General features: G+C 48.3%; 1 protein-coding gene across 1 annotated transcript; it reads left to right on the plus strand.

Annotated features, from left to right (window-relative positions):
• The first annotated feature begins 658 nt into the window (after positions 1 to 658).
• Positions 659 to 16,245, plus strand: Kr (krueppel). The gene is made up of 3 exons (XM_031984302.2): positions 659 to 1,251; positions 5,382 to 6,069; positions 6,319 to 16,245. Exons 1-3 carry the CDS (start codon positions 1,212 to 1,214, stop codon positions 7,130 to 7,132), a joined length of 1,542 nt encoding a protein of 513 aa, XP_031840162.1. The 5' UTR covers positions 659 to 1,211; the 3' UTR covers positions 7,133 to 16,245.
• The last annotated feature ends 241 nt before the right edge of the window (positions 16,246 to 16,486 follow it).

A 16,486-nucleotide genomic window follows, 5' to 3' on the forward strand; every position in this document is an offset into this window, starting at 1 on the left:
TATTTTACAGAAACGTGGACATTAATTTCTTTCATGACGTATCGAACGAAACGAATTTTGTTGGATATATGAGATACGAGAAAGATAGTGGAGCAATTAAGAAGAATCTTGATTTCTCAGTTTCCGGTTAATAGAGAAAACTGTTTCGAGTAGATGGGAGTTTCGATGAGTGTTTGCTTGGCAGTGAAAGTGTTAATATAGGATAAACGCCTCGACAGTGCGTCAACACCCTGTTGAGGATGATTCTCCGTCCATCGCGTCGCGAGTAGCCCAGCGTGCTCGCGTTGCTCTAGACTCTCCACCCTTAAAGATCACGGTCGCAGGTTCACCCAGTCTCCCGACATCAATCTCCCCCTAACCCCGAAGAAGCCCACCGTTCTCCAACTCGTCACTCAGCCGGCGCGCGTCTCGCTCGGAGGCTCGCGAGCGTACACCTCGTCTCCCTCCAGCCCACTCAGCATCAGTGTCGGTCTCGCCTCACCCCCCTAAAAGCTCTTCGGTCCGGAGAGACTCGCGCGCATCCGGGGTTGCGATTCTGGAGGGTAGAAAGGGAAGCTCTCGCGACGGCGAGTGGGGATAGGAGCGCTGACGGCGAAACCTGGTGGGGACTCGTCCGGCTCCAGTGGTGGGGGATGTTTGACTACAGTGAGCGCGACTCGATTGTCAGCTAGTATTGGGTTAGGTCAGCCCAGAGCAACGTCGTTGATCGTCGTCGGTGCTCGTGGTCGGACGGCGACGTTTGTTGTTTATAGTAGAGTAGTTATCAGTTGTATAGTTTTTTTTCCAGCCTCGCATATCGGTTCGTTCCAAGATCCTTCCCCGACAGAGACCGTTACGCACCGTCGTCGAATTGGTTCCACGTTTCGTTTGTTGCCGCCCGCTGCTTTCGCTTCGATTCGGTTCGATTCGGTCGCAGCACGTGGGACTCGTGCCAGTTTCTCGCCGAGACCTAGACGCGGATCGAGCAGTTTGCTACCCTCGAGTCCGGGAGGAGGGAGGATTCGCTTGAAAATTCGCACGACGAACCCGCGGGGGACCCGAGCACTTCTAGCAAGTTGCTGCTGCGACTCGGCTGGCTTAGTGGTAAAGAGTGTGCCGTTGCTTGGAACGTATACCCGAGCTCTGGTTCCGCGTCGCTCTCGCGGGAAGTGATCGTAATTGTGCGCGGAAGTGGATGGAATGTCTAAGTGAGAGCCACCACGGATCATAGAATGGCACTGTCTTATCTGCAAGAGGCGCAACTGAACGCAGGTAGGTTCGAGTTCGAACGGACATGTGCCATAGGTGTGCGCGTCGATCGCGATTCCATCGTAGCTAAAAATCATCGATGAATCATTCTCTATGCAGCGGTCGGTTCGGCGAGAATATCTCGGTTCCCTTTTCGACGTGACAGTTGGCTTGCGAGGCTGAATGGACATTTTAAACGGATACCGCGCGCACGACACATTCCGAGAAGTAAATATTCCAATCGACGCGCTGAATAGGCGGCCGGGCAGAGATCCTATTAGCTATTCCAAATAATTCATCTAGTTCACCCGAACGAAACCAATGACAGCCAACGAGATTTTCTCCGGCCAAGCGAACATCGCCAACGTGTCACGTATTTGTAACGGTCGTATTTTGCGTACACCAAACGAAACGAAACCTATAGATTTGATTGCTCAAGGTTAAAGACGGCATTATATTTAGTAACTCGAATCGCGTTCAAAATAAATGCTGGTACCGAGTTGATCTCGGAATAATATTCTCCAACCGATCTGTCGTTGAAAAAAATAGACAAACGAGTGGCCATTTATGAACCATGTACGCTCGGAATGTCGCAGTCCTCGCTGATCTCCCGGGAGACCGATCGGAAACAAAATCGTCGTTTGTTTTCGCGCGTGAAAGGCGATTCGGTTTTTCTCGCGGAGTCCGCGGCGGCGTCGCTCGCGAGAGCTGTCTCGATCGGCGCGGAGAGGTCGCGGGGATTCCCGCGAAGCGGCCAGGATCTTCGCGTTTCTCTAAGCGCGTGCGTTCGCGCGCGTTGGCCGGCGGCCAGCGGGTCTAAAAGCGCCCGCGGGCGACACGCTACAATGTTGTGACACATTGTAAACATCTGACGAGCCAGGAAACCGCGAAACCGCCTCGGGTGGCGAGGGAAATCTGTTCGGCGAGCGGCCGAGCGGCCGCGCGACCGTTTCGCGGTTCCCGAGGACCGACTAAAAATACACGCGCTGCGTATTTTGCCGCGTCGACGTCCAACCGATCCGACGACGCGCGCAGGCAGACGCGCACGAAGCTCTCCGCTGTACCGTTAGATCACTTGATCTCTCCGCTCGGCCGAGGAATTTGACTGATCGGTCACTTTTTCATTTCCTCGGCCAATTCTTTGTCGGCTTTATTTCCTGATCCCTGGTATTTTCGCTAATTTCCTATTGTCCGATACGGTCATACGCAGAACCATAAACTAATCAGAACCATAAACCAATGAAGACCATTAAACTAAGCTGCCGGGACGTCTCTTGTCGTTATACCGTTCCGCTAAGCTACAAGTCGTCTTCTCCCGATAATACACACACACGCCGTTGTCTGTCGGGTATGTTAAACAATGCAGCGGCGTTTTTGTGTCGGCGTCGGACAACGTCGGTCGCGCATCTTTCCGTTTCGACGTGTCTCCGCCGTTGACCGCGTTGCCTTTGACGGTCTAGCCTGGCACAGGCGAGAATCGACCGATCGGTAGACCGATTAGAAGATGCTTGACGGGATTGATCGGTATACTTTTCGTTTTAACGTTGCGTTGTTAGTTCTTGCTGTTTTTGGGGAATAGTGTGGTCATTGCTTGAATGAGTGGCTGACTCGAGGAACGATTGACTGAAGGATTAATTAGGGAATTTTTATTTGTCGAATAGATTGATTAACCGAACAAGCGAGAGATCTAAAGGGAATCTTTGTTGTGAAATATAGTTCTGCGAGTATGATTGCGCGCTAAGAAATCGGAAAACGAAATTTCTCGTTATCTCTGAGAGTTGATTAATGTAGCAACCAGCAATTGTTCAATTACACTCTAAAACAAATAGTCAAGAAATAAGGGACCTATCGAAACGCCTCCCTCCGAGTCCGACGTTCCAATTATCACGTTCGAAGGAAAGAAACGAATGTTTGAAAATAAATCGGGTAAGCATTTCGAGCGCGCTCGACGGTCGAATTAAAGGAAACAAGAAAACAGGATCGATCGTTGAAATTTCCCTCGTCGAACGGCACGGTCGCGATTATGCGCGAGCAAGTCCGGGGAGGAAATTTTCTTCTCCTTCGTCTTCGAGGGAAAGGGCTTCTCTCAAAGGGAATATCGGGGTTGGCGACCAATTAGGGAAGGGATGCGAGGCGGGGGTGGGGGCGGTACTCGTCGTCGTGTTGCCGGGAAACGGCGATTGTAGGCTGTAAGAATCCTAGCCCGCGCCGAGGGAGTTCCAGGGCCGGCGAAGAAAAAGAATAGGAGATCTTACGCACCCTTATTGATTCCCGGGCTCTCGTTACCGCGTGGGACACCCTCCTTTCTAAACGGTCCATTAATTAGCGGCTCTCTTTCTCTCTCTCTGTCTCTCTCTCTCTCCCTCTCTTTTTGTTTCGCGACGGACACGGGTTCCCCGGCCGAAGGTTTCCTCGTGTTTCCTTGGAAAACGAAAAAAAAAAAATACGTTCTCCCCGCGTGCAAGAAATTTCCATCGTCCCCGCGACAGGCCAACGAAAATATTCGCTGAAAACGCTGAGGGGGTGCGAGCGATTTTTAGAACTCTCCCAAAGCGGACCGGTTAATCAAATCACGTAGTCAGCCGGCGACGCCGGTCACGCGTATGAGCAATCATCGGACGATGATGCAACCCTAATGCGCAGGGAATATTTTCGTGTTTTTTTTTTCCGCTCGCGCGAAAGCGAGCGAATCTTCGCGCGAACGGGGGCCGTTGCTTTTATTCTTGACTCGGGGATCAATCTTCGGGGAATTTGTTTCGGACATGCGTCGATCTAGTTGGTGCTGGACCGCGGTCTCGAGCTTCGCGAGGTTTGCTTAGGGTGGCGTTCGGAGGGCGACGGTTGTGATCTGGAATTGTCAGGTTTCTAAGATCTCGGGAGGATTCCGCGATGTTCGGAACTGGTGCGTTTGAAGGATATCTCGGCCCCTATTACGAATTCGTCTAAATCGATCGAACTTCGTCCAACTACATAGTAACGTTTAGAAGACACTCTGTCTATCCCAGAGTGATCTCCAGCCCCCGAAGATCCGAGAACATTCGCAACCGAGTGAAAGACCGGAGAACAGTGGAGATTAGATGAAAAGCCCGCGAAACGGTGCGATTGTTCGAAAAATGCCGCGGAACGTCTGAAAATCGGATAACCCAGGGAACTGATAAGCCCGGGGGAAGCTGTTTGCGTGGTCGTTCGCGTGGTTTCGCGGAGTCGTTGGCCTCGGGTCGAAGAGAGAAGGTGGAGGCGGTACATCGCGGTGACGTGGGTGGGAAGCCGAGCCTTATGAATGAACCGTCGCGTACGGGAGTGTGAGTGAATGGAGGAGGATCGAGGCTCGACGCTCACGTGTGAGCGCGGCGTGTGTGGGAGGGCGGCTGGGGCACGCCGAGAGGAGAAACGGGGAGAGAGAGATGCGACGGTGTCTGCGATGCCAGAGCCAGCTGGAGAAAGCGGGACACCGAAACGCGCGGGAGAGAAAGATCGTCGTGGTGTACCACGGGACAATGCGGCTTACACGCAATTCGCGCGGTGCGCGCAGGGTTCGCCGTTTTTACGCGCGTAGCGAGAGGTCGATGCTTGCCTCGGATACGCGCCGAGGTCCATTGCGAAACGCGCTCTATCGCTTTGCATCGACCGTTTCCATATTCAACTGAAAAGGTGCTCATTGTCTCTGCCGAATAAAACACTGCAATCTCGCCGGCATCTCTGTCGCTTCGAGTAACAATCCTGCACTGCGACGGCGATCTTAACACTTTGGCTGCCAAGAAACTCGTCGAAACTAGATAGAGACTCTGCCTGTCTTGTGTCTGATATATCCAAGAATTTATGTGAAAAATGTCGCCAAAGTTCGGATGACGTGCAGTCTTTTAAACGACGGTCTTAGTTCCGAAAGACGCGTCGGTAACCGAGCGATGCAACTGTGTTGCTTCGGAACGCGTCCTTCGAATTCGCATCTGTCGTCGAGACACTGCATAGTGTTATATAATACATCGATAATAACTTGGTTGAGCGGAATGTAGATCTATAGCCCTTCTCTCGTGCCTCTAAGTCGCGTACTCGAAACGATTCGCCAAGGAAAATCGTAGCACCGATTTACTATCTATGTATCCTCGAATTCTTAGCGGAAAGTTTCTGAAAATCTGTTTGACCGATTGTTCCAGGACTCTTAACCGGCCAGCACCTAGACATGAAGCAAGAATCCGAGAAGCAATCGCTGTCCCCGCCACTGAACAACAACACGTCGCAAGTGATGTTCCCCGGAATGGGTGCCTCCGCGGCCGGTTTGTCGATGCTCACCCCGCAGCAGCTACTAGCAGCGAGCCGGACGGCAGCGCTGATGGCCGCGGGGATTCCCGTCTCGTTGCACGCGACGCTGGCCGGCAGCCCGTCCCTCTACAGACACCATCAAACGCTGTTCAGCGGTTGGGTGCCGCCCGCAGCCTCCTCGCCCCCGTTGCCGATCCATCACTCGTCGAGGCCGGTGTCGCCGGCGCTGAGCACCAAGTCGTCCTCTCGGAGAACCGCCAGCAACGCCGCTAACAACAACAACAACAACAACAATAACAACGTGGTGAGCAGCAGCGGCGACAAGATGATGAAGAAGGGCCAGACCGCCAAGAAGAAGACCGCCAAGTCGAAGAACGACGCTGTGCAAACTCCGATCGAAGGGTCAGCGGCGCCACTTAGCCCACCCATATCCGTCAGCCCGGAGGCTGGCAAAGATGGGAGGGACAAGGTGTTCACCTGTGGCGTCTGCTCGAGATCGTTCGGCTACAAACACGTGCTGCAGAACCACGAGCGCACGCACACCGGCGAGAAACCGTTCGAGTGCCCCGAGTGTCATAAAAGGTGAACAATTGCTTTCGATAGGACTGTGTCGTCTCTTTCTTCTTTTTTTGCTGAGGAGTTACAGTAGTTGAGTCGGTGATAACCGAAAGATGCAATTGAAATCTCGACGAGCGCGTTTCTATGGATTCTATGAGATATTTTAAGTAGATTCGACTAGTTCTAATCGGTTATCAGTTCTCGGATTCTACGGTTCAACGAGCTATTCTGCGAATTCCCCGTTAACACCAAGCATCCTTCCGATTGTTACAGATTCACGCGCGACCACCACCTGAAAACCCACATGCGGCTGCACACGGGCGAGAAGCCTTATCACTGCAGCCACTGCGACCGGCAGTTCGTGCAGGTAGCGAACCTGCGCCGGCACTTGCGCGTGCACACCGGCGAGCGTCCGTACGCGTGCGAGCTGTGTTCCGCGAAGTTCAGCGACTCGAATCAGCTGAAGGCTCATCTGTTGATCCACAAGGGGGAGAAGCCGTTCGAGTGCGAGCACTGTCAGATGCGGTTCAGGAGGAGGCACCACCTGATGCATCACAAGTGCGGCACGGTCACCGGGATGATGATGTCGTCGCGGTCCTCGCAGGTAGCGTCCCCGTCGTTGGCCAGCGACGATCTGGACGAGGAGATGGACATCGACATCGACGCGGACATGGAGGAGATCGAGTCGACGACGCAGTTGGCGTCCGCCAGGAAATCGATCAGCTCGGTCAGGCAGTCGGTTCACCGGCAGCTGCCCAGCCCAGTGGTTAGCACCTCGATGCCCATGCCGCTGAACCTGTCGGGGATACCGATGGTGGGTCTGCCGGAGCAAACGGAGCCGGAGGACCTGTCCATGTCCACCGGGATGCACAGGCCCCACTCGCACTCTCACAGCAGCGGCGACTCGCCCATGAGCCGCAGCCCCAGCAGCGACACCATTCACGAGGAGGACGACGAGGACCTGGACATGTCCGAAGCTAGCCCCAGCAGCCTCTTCCTCCACAATCACCGCGCCGCCGGCCAGTACGCTCACAATCTGGCCGCGTCCCTCGGTAACCCGGCAGCCAACGTCGGCCACGCGTCCTAGTGGAATCTCTAGGGGTACGTAAACTTTACAACTTGGTAGCAAGACAAGTGGAGCAGAGCGAAACTCGTATACACAGTACCGCATCATCACACCAGACCATCCTACTGGTTAACCTTCACAGGCGTCTACCCCGCGAAGACTAACGAGACGTCCCTCGTATCGGGCAGGTTAACCCTTCGCGAATCACGATGCGTTCCGACCCTTCGGAGAAGACACTCGAGTTCCCGTTCGTTTCTTTGAAATTCCTTCAAATTCGCTACTTCTTATCGTTGCCGTGTGCATATTCCGCTGGATTCGAGGGGAACGAACGTTACGAGCAACGCACCGTGCATAGTTCGTTGATCGTTTTGGTTTTCCGGTAGTTGTCCGACAGTTAGAGAATAAAAATGATAAAGGAAAATGGAACAAAGGCGATGGGAGTGCTATTCCCGAAGGGTTGAACTATTCGAAATCTGCGAAAGAAGCGTTACCATCAAACTACTATCTTCTTTGCAAGTTTCATTCGACCTCGAGAGGTTAACGAAACTCGCCTGTGTTTCGATGGGATCGCGTCGTTTGTGTTTAAGGGTAGCTTCCGTCACCTCGCAGATACATACGAAAAACTAACCTCACCTAGCAAAATCCTCCGAGCACCGGTTCACAGTCACTATTGTTAAGATGCTTTTTATAGATATATATATATATATATGTATGTATAAATATAAATATACATACATATATATTATATATAGAGATTATTATTATTAATATTATTATTATTATTATTATTATTAATATTATTATTGTACCTATGAGAAAACAAACAGAATGAGGATGAAAGGATTGATGAGTGATAATGGGTCCGTGAATGTCCTGTATAATGTGTAATTTAAAGGAATAACGGAAACAAACCAATTCAGGGACGCGTTCTCTTTTTTTTGTCAAAAAAAAAAAAATATATATATATATATATATATTATACATATATGTGTATCTATATATAGAAATATATATAGATATATAAAATTACGAGTATATGTATAGGTACGTTTCGTGATCGATACGTAAGTGGGAATCCCCGAATCCGAGTTTTGATTTTGGAGATGGAGAACGGGATTACCCTTTGTATATAGTTCCGGGGACAAAAAAAAAGCGAGACGACGTGTAAAAGAAGAGGAAAAAATTGTGTATTATTCGGTTAGTCGTTGTGTAGTTACGCGTGGTTTTTCTTTTTCGTTCACGAGAGAGCCGTATTGACGAGAACCTCCAATTAGTTATTACATTAAATTAGATAGATGTCGAGAGAAGTCGCAGAGAAGAACGAGCGGCGGTTAACGGTGGAACTGCCGAGTAATAAAATCTCGGAGCGCATTAAAATCGGAGAAATACGTTTATCGGGGCTTCGGTTCGATGATCGTTTAATAAGGGTTTATTAATTGGGGTCTTTGGAATCATAATGACACGCGTCACTTGGAAAGTTACATTCGAGTTACCGAACAAATGAAATATCCGTTCAGTTGAACACTCGACACTTGGCGAGGTCTATAAAATTCTTAGTAAAAAGTCTTTTGCAATTTCGTGTTGAACAGCCGATTGTTTACTCTAGCACGCAAGAGGAAAAAATGCATTTGCAAATTTCACGTTTCGACGAAGCTCGACACTGGAACTATCGGACAGATGAAAACGACCCATTCCAGGATTCTTAGATAGGAATTATTGAAACGATAATCTGAACGTTCGGTAGTTCCAGCGTTGAAGCGTCGAGGAATAAACCCGAAACGGGCGATATCGAGGTGACCGGTAGTTCCGTCGTTAATTCGATTCGCCGTCGTCGCGTGTGAGTGGGAGCGTGCGTGAATGAAGCGAGCGGGAATCGAAATATAAAAAGAGAAGCTTATACGGAATGAATGTACTGGTATACAAGTTCCTCTGACAGTAAAAGTAGCGGGGGGGAGTGACATCGGTTCGTCGGTCCTCTGTCGCTCTCGAACTCCGTCGATCTTCGCTAGCTGTCGACCATATATGTATAGATAGTTTCTTTATCATTTCTCTGTTGCCTCGTTTTTCGTTCTTCGTTCTTCATTAATTTCTCACACGTTCCGCGTTCCTTCCAACCATTGTTTCGCTGTTACTTTCTTTTCGTCTAACGCCGGCGTATCAAACGCCAGCGGTTTACCATTGTAAACCTGTCGAGCGAATTTTTGTTTCTTCTGTTCATTTTCTAATTGTTTAATTTCCTTCTGTTAAATATACATATATATATATATATACATATATACAGGTTCACTTGAAAAACAAGGTGCACACGTCAATTTCCCATTACAACACATTTCTCCCGCGGTCGAGTCCGAGATGGGACGATCTCTCCGTATTCCTTATTTCCTATTTCATCCCTTATTTCCTAAACGTATCCGACTCTTGTCCAAAACTATTTGCTCCGCGGTAGATCGATGTTAGCATGTCGGATATAAATATTCCTTACGATAAACGAAGAATAGCAAAGATGAATACTCGATGGAAATTATTACACGCGAAGCAGAATCGAACACTATTTTTGAAAAGCGGTCCAAGTCAGAAATACGGTGGAACCCTCTCTAACCCGATGAGAAAAAGAAAACTGAAGCAAGGAATTCCGAGCAGTCCCGCGGTTGCACGTCCCTGCCAGCGAACGTTGGCTAATTTGCATTCGCCCTTCGCAAAAAAGAATCGAGAGAAAGCGGCCGTCGTAAGACGATATATTCACGCGTGAATACGAGATCGGCGATTCGCGGGCAATCCGCACAATGACCGCGGGCAGGAGCTGCCTCTGCGGATTCCTCCCTCGATTCCTGGCTCGAACGACGCAGGATCATCCCCCTCTGTCCCGCTCGCCCTCATTCTCATGCAGAAATCGGGCAAAACCCTTGGAAGTCTCTCGCCTCTTCTCCGGTTTCCGTCTTTTTTCTGGGGAGCAGCCGGCCCCTGTTCGCGCGGCCGATCCCCGGACCCGGCTTTTGTCCTAGGAGACCCGGCGGGCGTCCGTCTGTTTCGCGTGAACCAGTTTTCGCAACGACATACCCCCGCGTGCCGAAAATTTCGCAGCCGGTGGCCACCGGAGCCGGTCCTCCTTTTCAGTTTCCGCCGACTTCTCGCCCCCCGACTCGGTGTCCTCATCTCAATGGTCCTCTGATTTATGTCTGGTCCCGTGGCCATGCAAATTTCATCGTGGACTCGGCCTCTCGGGTCGATTGTTCCACGGGACAGTCACTGCGGCGCAGGGAAATGGGGTCTACCAGTCATTCAGCGGTCTCCTTCCGGGTCTATCGTTGTTCCGCATCCCCTAGTCGAACGAACGACCTTCGAAATCCCGATCTGGCTTTCAGTTGTTTCACGGTGAAGGAGGATTCTACGGTTTGCGCACGCCTGGCGACCTTCGCCGCCGAATTGCACCCGTTTTGCCTTCGGTCCGAAAGTTAACGTGTTAGGTTCACTGAGATTCGAATGCGATTGGACGCGTATAGAATTTTTCAAGGTTATTTTGGTTAATCTCGGTTTCCGTTTAGATACTATCACGCGAAGAGACTAGTCTATCTTTAAATCCTAATAGAGTAAACCGTACAATAGTAGATCTAGCGTTGAAAGAGAACATGTGGTTTTTTCTACTTTTCGAAGAAACTATTGATTTGACTGCTTCGGTACCTTCGGTACTTGAATCTGTAGAAGTGAGCTTTTAATTTGGGAGCTATCGGTTAATCGCTTTTAATTTATTGTCTGATTTGCTTGTTAGGTTAACGGTATAGTATAGTGTTAGAGGACGGTTTCGTTATTTATTTGTTTTTAGTGCGTAGGTTCTTGTAAATTCACGGTTATTAGATTGATCCGTGAGAAATCGGTTTTGTTCGGTTAACGTTATCAAGTCGTTGATTAGTTTGTTTAGTTTGTAGAAGTTCTTGTCCAGAGAAACGCAAGATTCATATCGTTCGCGCTGGAATCTCTTATCGCGTGTCGATCGTTTAGAATGCATAAAAGATATTGTTTGGTTTGTAGACATTCTTGCGCGCGGAAACGCAAAATTTCTATAGTTCGCGTTGGAATCGTCTCACGGTATCGTACATCGATCGTCAAAACAGTTCTTCGAATAATTTTCACGCGAGATGCGAAGAAATTTCGCCTCGTTGCGATAGGAAAAGGCGAACAGCGATTCGTGCGAGCAGCTCGGTTTCGGAAAGTGAAAATTCCAGCCAGAGAACCTCCCCCGAAAACAGCTTTCGCCGCATTCCAGACGAAGGTCTCGACTCATCCGCAGTTTTCACTCGTTATTCACGTTGAAGCTTTCGTGCAGCCATTTTCCAGACCACTTCCCCGTTCCTCTCTGTAACCGCTCGCTCTCTCGCCCCGTTACACGTGTTAGGAGACAGATCTCGGGCTCGTTTCGCCGAAACGTTGCGATCTTTCGTCACGCCTGTTCACCCCCAACCCTCCTTTCTTTTTCTCTCCCCAAAGTGACTCGATACGCGAGGAAAGGAAACATTCGTGCATCGTCGTGTCTGTCTTTCGATCGGCGATGGAATTCTTCTCTCGAAGATGAATTCTCGGCGAACAAGTTTTCCGTGAAGAATTTTTCACGCGATGATACACTGGAGATATTAAGCCCTTTGCACTCCAAGCTTTTTCGCTAGATATATATTTTTCAAACTAATTCAGGCGCAAATTAGGGAACGAAATTATTTGATTTCAATGTTTTCACTCAGTAACGCGTTACACGGAATGTAATATTAGATATCGAACTTTGTAATTTTGTTGTATCGAACAAAGTCACGACTGGGAGTGCGAAGGGGAAGGAAAAGGGAGAACGCAGTGCACCTTGCATAGACACTTCTATACACTTTGTTTCGTCGTCGTACACACATCAAGCATTTCTTGTACTTTTGTTTCCTTTCTCTTTCTTTTCGTCTTTCGATGCAAAGTAATTAACATTGGAGCACGGCGACAGAGGTCAGCAGGCCTCGACCTCGTACCCCGGCCAAAAAGCAAAAATCCATCGCCAACCCCCAGGTATTATTGTATATAAAAGCCCAAATCCCCGATATAAAAGAATGACCTAGAGAAGACGAACGCAAGATGTAGAAGCGTCGCGCAGCTTTGTTCGATGGCTGACGAGCGTACCGTCGCATCGACGCAAATTTTACGATAGTCTGTCGGTGTGATCTTACTATAGTCTGCCGGCGAAAGGACCAAACTCGTTATCTCGACGCCTTTTTTCCGCGATTTCCGCCGCGTCGCGAGAACATTACGATGCTGGAACTGGTAAATACAATGGTTCGAAGGACGCTCGACTCTCCGACCGCCATTTTCTTCGTTTACGAAGGACGCCGAAGTCACCGTTAACAACAATACGACGCCGCTGAACTGTATTTTTCCTGTGAACGATGCAACTTCGCAGGATACAGTAACGTATTCGCGAGTTGCGTTCGGTAAAGTTACGAGAAGGTACAAGTATTTCGTTTACGGTATTATCGGGCGTTGTACAGCCGACAAGATGGCGGATGGCGAAACAAAGTGGCGGTGTGATTCGGTAGTCCGCGGTGATACTTCTATAGCACGAGATTCACTATTACCCTCAAAAACACGGTAACATCATGTTCCTGTCGATCGTTTGACACTTCTAAATAAGTATTTTCTATCGTGCGGCTGCAGGGTGTTCCGAAACAAGTTGAACGTTGATAGAAGTTTATAACAATCGAGTATCTCTAGACGCAGAGAATTCCTATCCTCGCAGAATTTTTCATGTTCCTCGCCATCTTCTGATACAAAATCAACGCAGATCTATTGTAAAAGTGTTTAAAGTTAGCTGCTTCAGAACACCCTGTACATAGTCGGCGCGGTACGCTCGTCAGTTCGGTTAGCTCGACGTCGATCCGCCGCTTTAGATGGCGTCGAACGTTACTCAGAATGTTAATAGCGTAAACTATTGCTGCAGAGGCAGCCGATCTGCTGATATCCTAGTTTTGTACACGCTCTCCTTGTCGTCGAGCGGGATATTACAGCTCCGAACGGGAGAAACAATCGGAACAGCGGTTCTCAACCTTTGTTTCCAGCTGCATAAACATAATACAGTATTTCGCCCGTGCGAAGCGTTCACGAGTGTCTCGCTGGCTTTAGGCCACGAGCGAAAAACCAAGTACAAACGAGAATGGTTTCGAACGCGATTGGTTTCTTCTGTAAAAAAAATACATGTTATCGTTTGTACGTTTGATGTAATTTCACGTTCCGTGGATTGAGAACCTGCGAATTGAAGAGAATCCTTAAAAGTCGCTCTAACTTCGCTCGATGACGCCTGCAAGAGAAAAACAAATGGTACCTTAAGGAAAGATCGATTCCTAGTTAAACGGTTGTTAGTTCCGAATGACGATGATACTGGTTGAATTACGTTCCTGTCGGCCCGGATCCTCGCGCGCACGGGCCGCAATTGTTTTCCACGTTTCTTTGTGTACAAACAGACCGGACCGGAACCGCCCGAGAGAACCGAATATTCGTGAGACCGGCGAGAAGCGAAAAAGGGAACGGTACGAACGATGTTAATCGATGGAAACTATTGGAACGGTTCGCTCCGCCGCGTCGGATAGGAGTCTCGTCGCTTGATCCTGCATACTGTCTCGTGTAATAATCAATTATATCGTTGTTGTCCTTTTAATCGTATCGTGCGGGGAAAGAAGAAAGCGTATAGTATGGATAGTAACGTAACGTATGTGTTTGTGTCGAATTATTAGACGTTGTGCCGATGCGGACGCGCACCCGGAAGCCGGGACCAGAGGAGCCGGAGACTCTGTCGGGTCGGAGATCGACGATCGACGCGTTCTCCGCGATCTTTCGTACCTTGACAGTAGAATTACCAAGAGATTCGATCTCTACACCTGCCACGATTCATAAAATTTTGTAAAGAAAAGGAAACCAAGCGTTCTCATTATTTCAATGTTGCGAAAAGTTACGAAACTGACTGATTTCACCTATAAAGTATCTACGAATCGCGGTAATGTTTATAGTAACGTCAGAATGGAATGCAGAATTGTCGTTTCAGAAGGGCTAATAACGGCGAATGATAAGGATCGAAGGGAAATTCGTTTTGTTCGAATCATGGTGATTCTATCGTCGAAAAACGCGTCGGAAAACGCTTGGTCGTCGAGCGAATGATCCGAGAACCCGTGTATCGGTCCCGCTTCCCTGGAATTGCTACTCGATATCGTCGCGTATCGTACCTACATATGGTGTACACTTTCTCTCTCTGTATCTATGTAACTAGGAGCCATTTCGTATAGCGATAATTTTGTACAGTCAACGCGGAAGCGAAATCGCGCGATGCTCGTCGATCGTTCCGCGAGCCCTTCGAGCGGTCCCGATATATTCCATCGCGATCTCGTTTCCCCCTAATCCCGTGGAAACGAAGTTCATCGACGGCCGAAATCTCTTTTCCGCGTCGAAACGAAATCCTTCGATGATCGGGACCGCTCGAATCGACCCGCGGCGCGTCGGCGACGACACACACGGTACAAATTCAAATTTTATGCCTGTATTAAAACTAAAGGAAGTGAAGGGACGAGAAGAAATGGGGAAAGAAAAACGATCGACACTGTGTTTCTCCGCGGACGGTACGGTGGAACGTCGATTATTCGGAATGATTAAGTAATAGGATAATAAAGGTCACGCGAGTGCGACGATCCTAGTAGCGCATTTTACATAGAGAAATATAACGTTGATTTTCATGTTCCACAGTTGAGTTGTTTCTCTTTTTTTCGTGGGCGTAACGCTTCTAGCGTTAAGGAGGTTGTTAACGGATATGTTGTTCGAGTGAAATGTAATTATTGTAACAACTCCGGAACAGGTTGTTGGCAGCGAACGCGTTGATATGCGACCGTATGCTCCGGTAATCGATCCTCGATACACGTAATCACTGGTTGTCAGTCAATGTTCGGATAATCGACGTCCCATCGTATATTAATCGACGATATTATTCTCGCTACTCGCTAAGTTATAAAGGTATTTAGAAAAAAATGGCCACTTGAGGATTTATTGGACACGCTCGACATCGGCGCACCGCGTCGTCCGGACACATCGATTATTGTATTGTTCCTTGCGACACGATTGTTGGAAAACGCGGAACGAAACCGCGCCCGGCTGGTCTTCGAGTTCGTCTACGCTCGCACTAGATTCACGGAACGAGAGAATTTCATGAAGATTATTTGGTCATCGTTTGGGTCGATTTCGATCGATGCAATTACGCGAACATGTCTCCTGACGATATATTTTTGAACGTCCAACTTCCTAAATCGAACGCGATCTTTCTAGTCAGTCTTTCTAGTAACAATAGAGTACAGTGTACGACGGACGTCTGTAAATCTAGTGTTGACGGATCGAATTTGGTGCAGATTGGCTTCGATTTGGCAAGAGAATGTAACGAGTAAGGAAGATTGTAGGGGCGAATCGGAAGGCTGGTCGTCGCGCAGGTTTGAAGTTCACGCGGACGGTTTTGTGATTGTACAGCAAAAAATCAAGTGGCACTTCGATGTATACTATGAAACTGACACTACCTCACCAGACACCTAAATATATCTCAACCACAAGACTGATTTTAAATAGTATTCCTAAATAGTTAAGGAAAGACGGGGAAAGAAGATGAAGAAGAAAAGAAAGAAACTAAGTGAGAAAGCGAAGATGTAAGAGATGAATGGGAGGAGAGAGTAACGGGGTAAATTAATGAAGAGAGATATTGCGCGTACAAATACGAGTATAGATCGTTTTATAAGTAATTTAATTAATAATAGTACTCTACCTTGTAGTTAATATTATGATTATCATTATCGTAAACTACGTCGCTGCCAATGTCGAAAATTCCTACCTTGGATATAAGTGAGTCGATGAAAACGATCCTTTGTATTATACGGTGTTTACTTGTAATTTTACGAACCTCCTTGTCACGCATACACAGGCAAACAAACGCAGACACGGAAACTCACGATTCCCCATCCACCCTCATTTTACACACACGTACACCTCACGTACACACGCGTATACACTCGACTCATTTCGAATAAATGTTCCATCGAGTTGACTGGTCTGTCAAAATATTTTTATTATTAAAAACTCACTGTTTAATCGTTTGCGTGATTTTTTTCTTTCTCACCACCCTCCTTGCTATCCTTGATATTGTATGCAACAAATTCGATGTTGATCGTATTAAATGTTATCGACAACTGAATATTCTATAAAGAATGTATAGAAATTATTGGTACATCCTCGTTCCATTGACAAGGATATTTTCACTCTTCGGAATGTATAAATTTCGTCAGTGAAATCACTGGAAATTCAGTGGCCACGCATTAGTTCCTTCAAATCGACCTC

This window comes from Nomia melanderi, chromosome 10, assembly GCF_051020985.1.
Source record: "Nomia melanderi isolate GNS246 chromosome 10, iyNomMela1, whole genome shotgun sequence".
Taxonomy (NCBI): Eukaryota; Metazoa; Arthropoda; class Insecta; order Hymenoptera; family Halictidae; genus Nomia; species Nomia melanderi.

Excerpts from the sequence above, each read along its gene's own strand:
- Kr (XM_031984302.2), top strand. The coding sequence starts at position 1,212 with ATGGCACTGTCTTATCTGCAAGAGGCGCAACTGAACGCAG. Across the intron at positions 1,252-5,381 it reads AGAGGCGCAACTGAACGCAG|GACTCTTAACCGGCCAGCAC; the intron begins GTAGGTTCGAGT and ends CGATTGTTCCAG. Across the intron at positions 6,070-6,318 it reads TGCCCCGAGTGTCATAAAAG|ATTCACGCGCGACCACCACC; the intron begins GTGAACAATTGC and ends CGATTGTTACAG.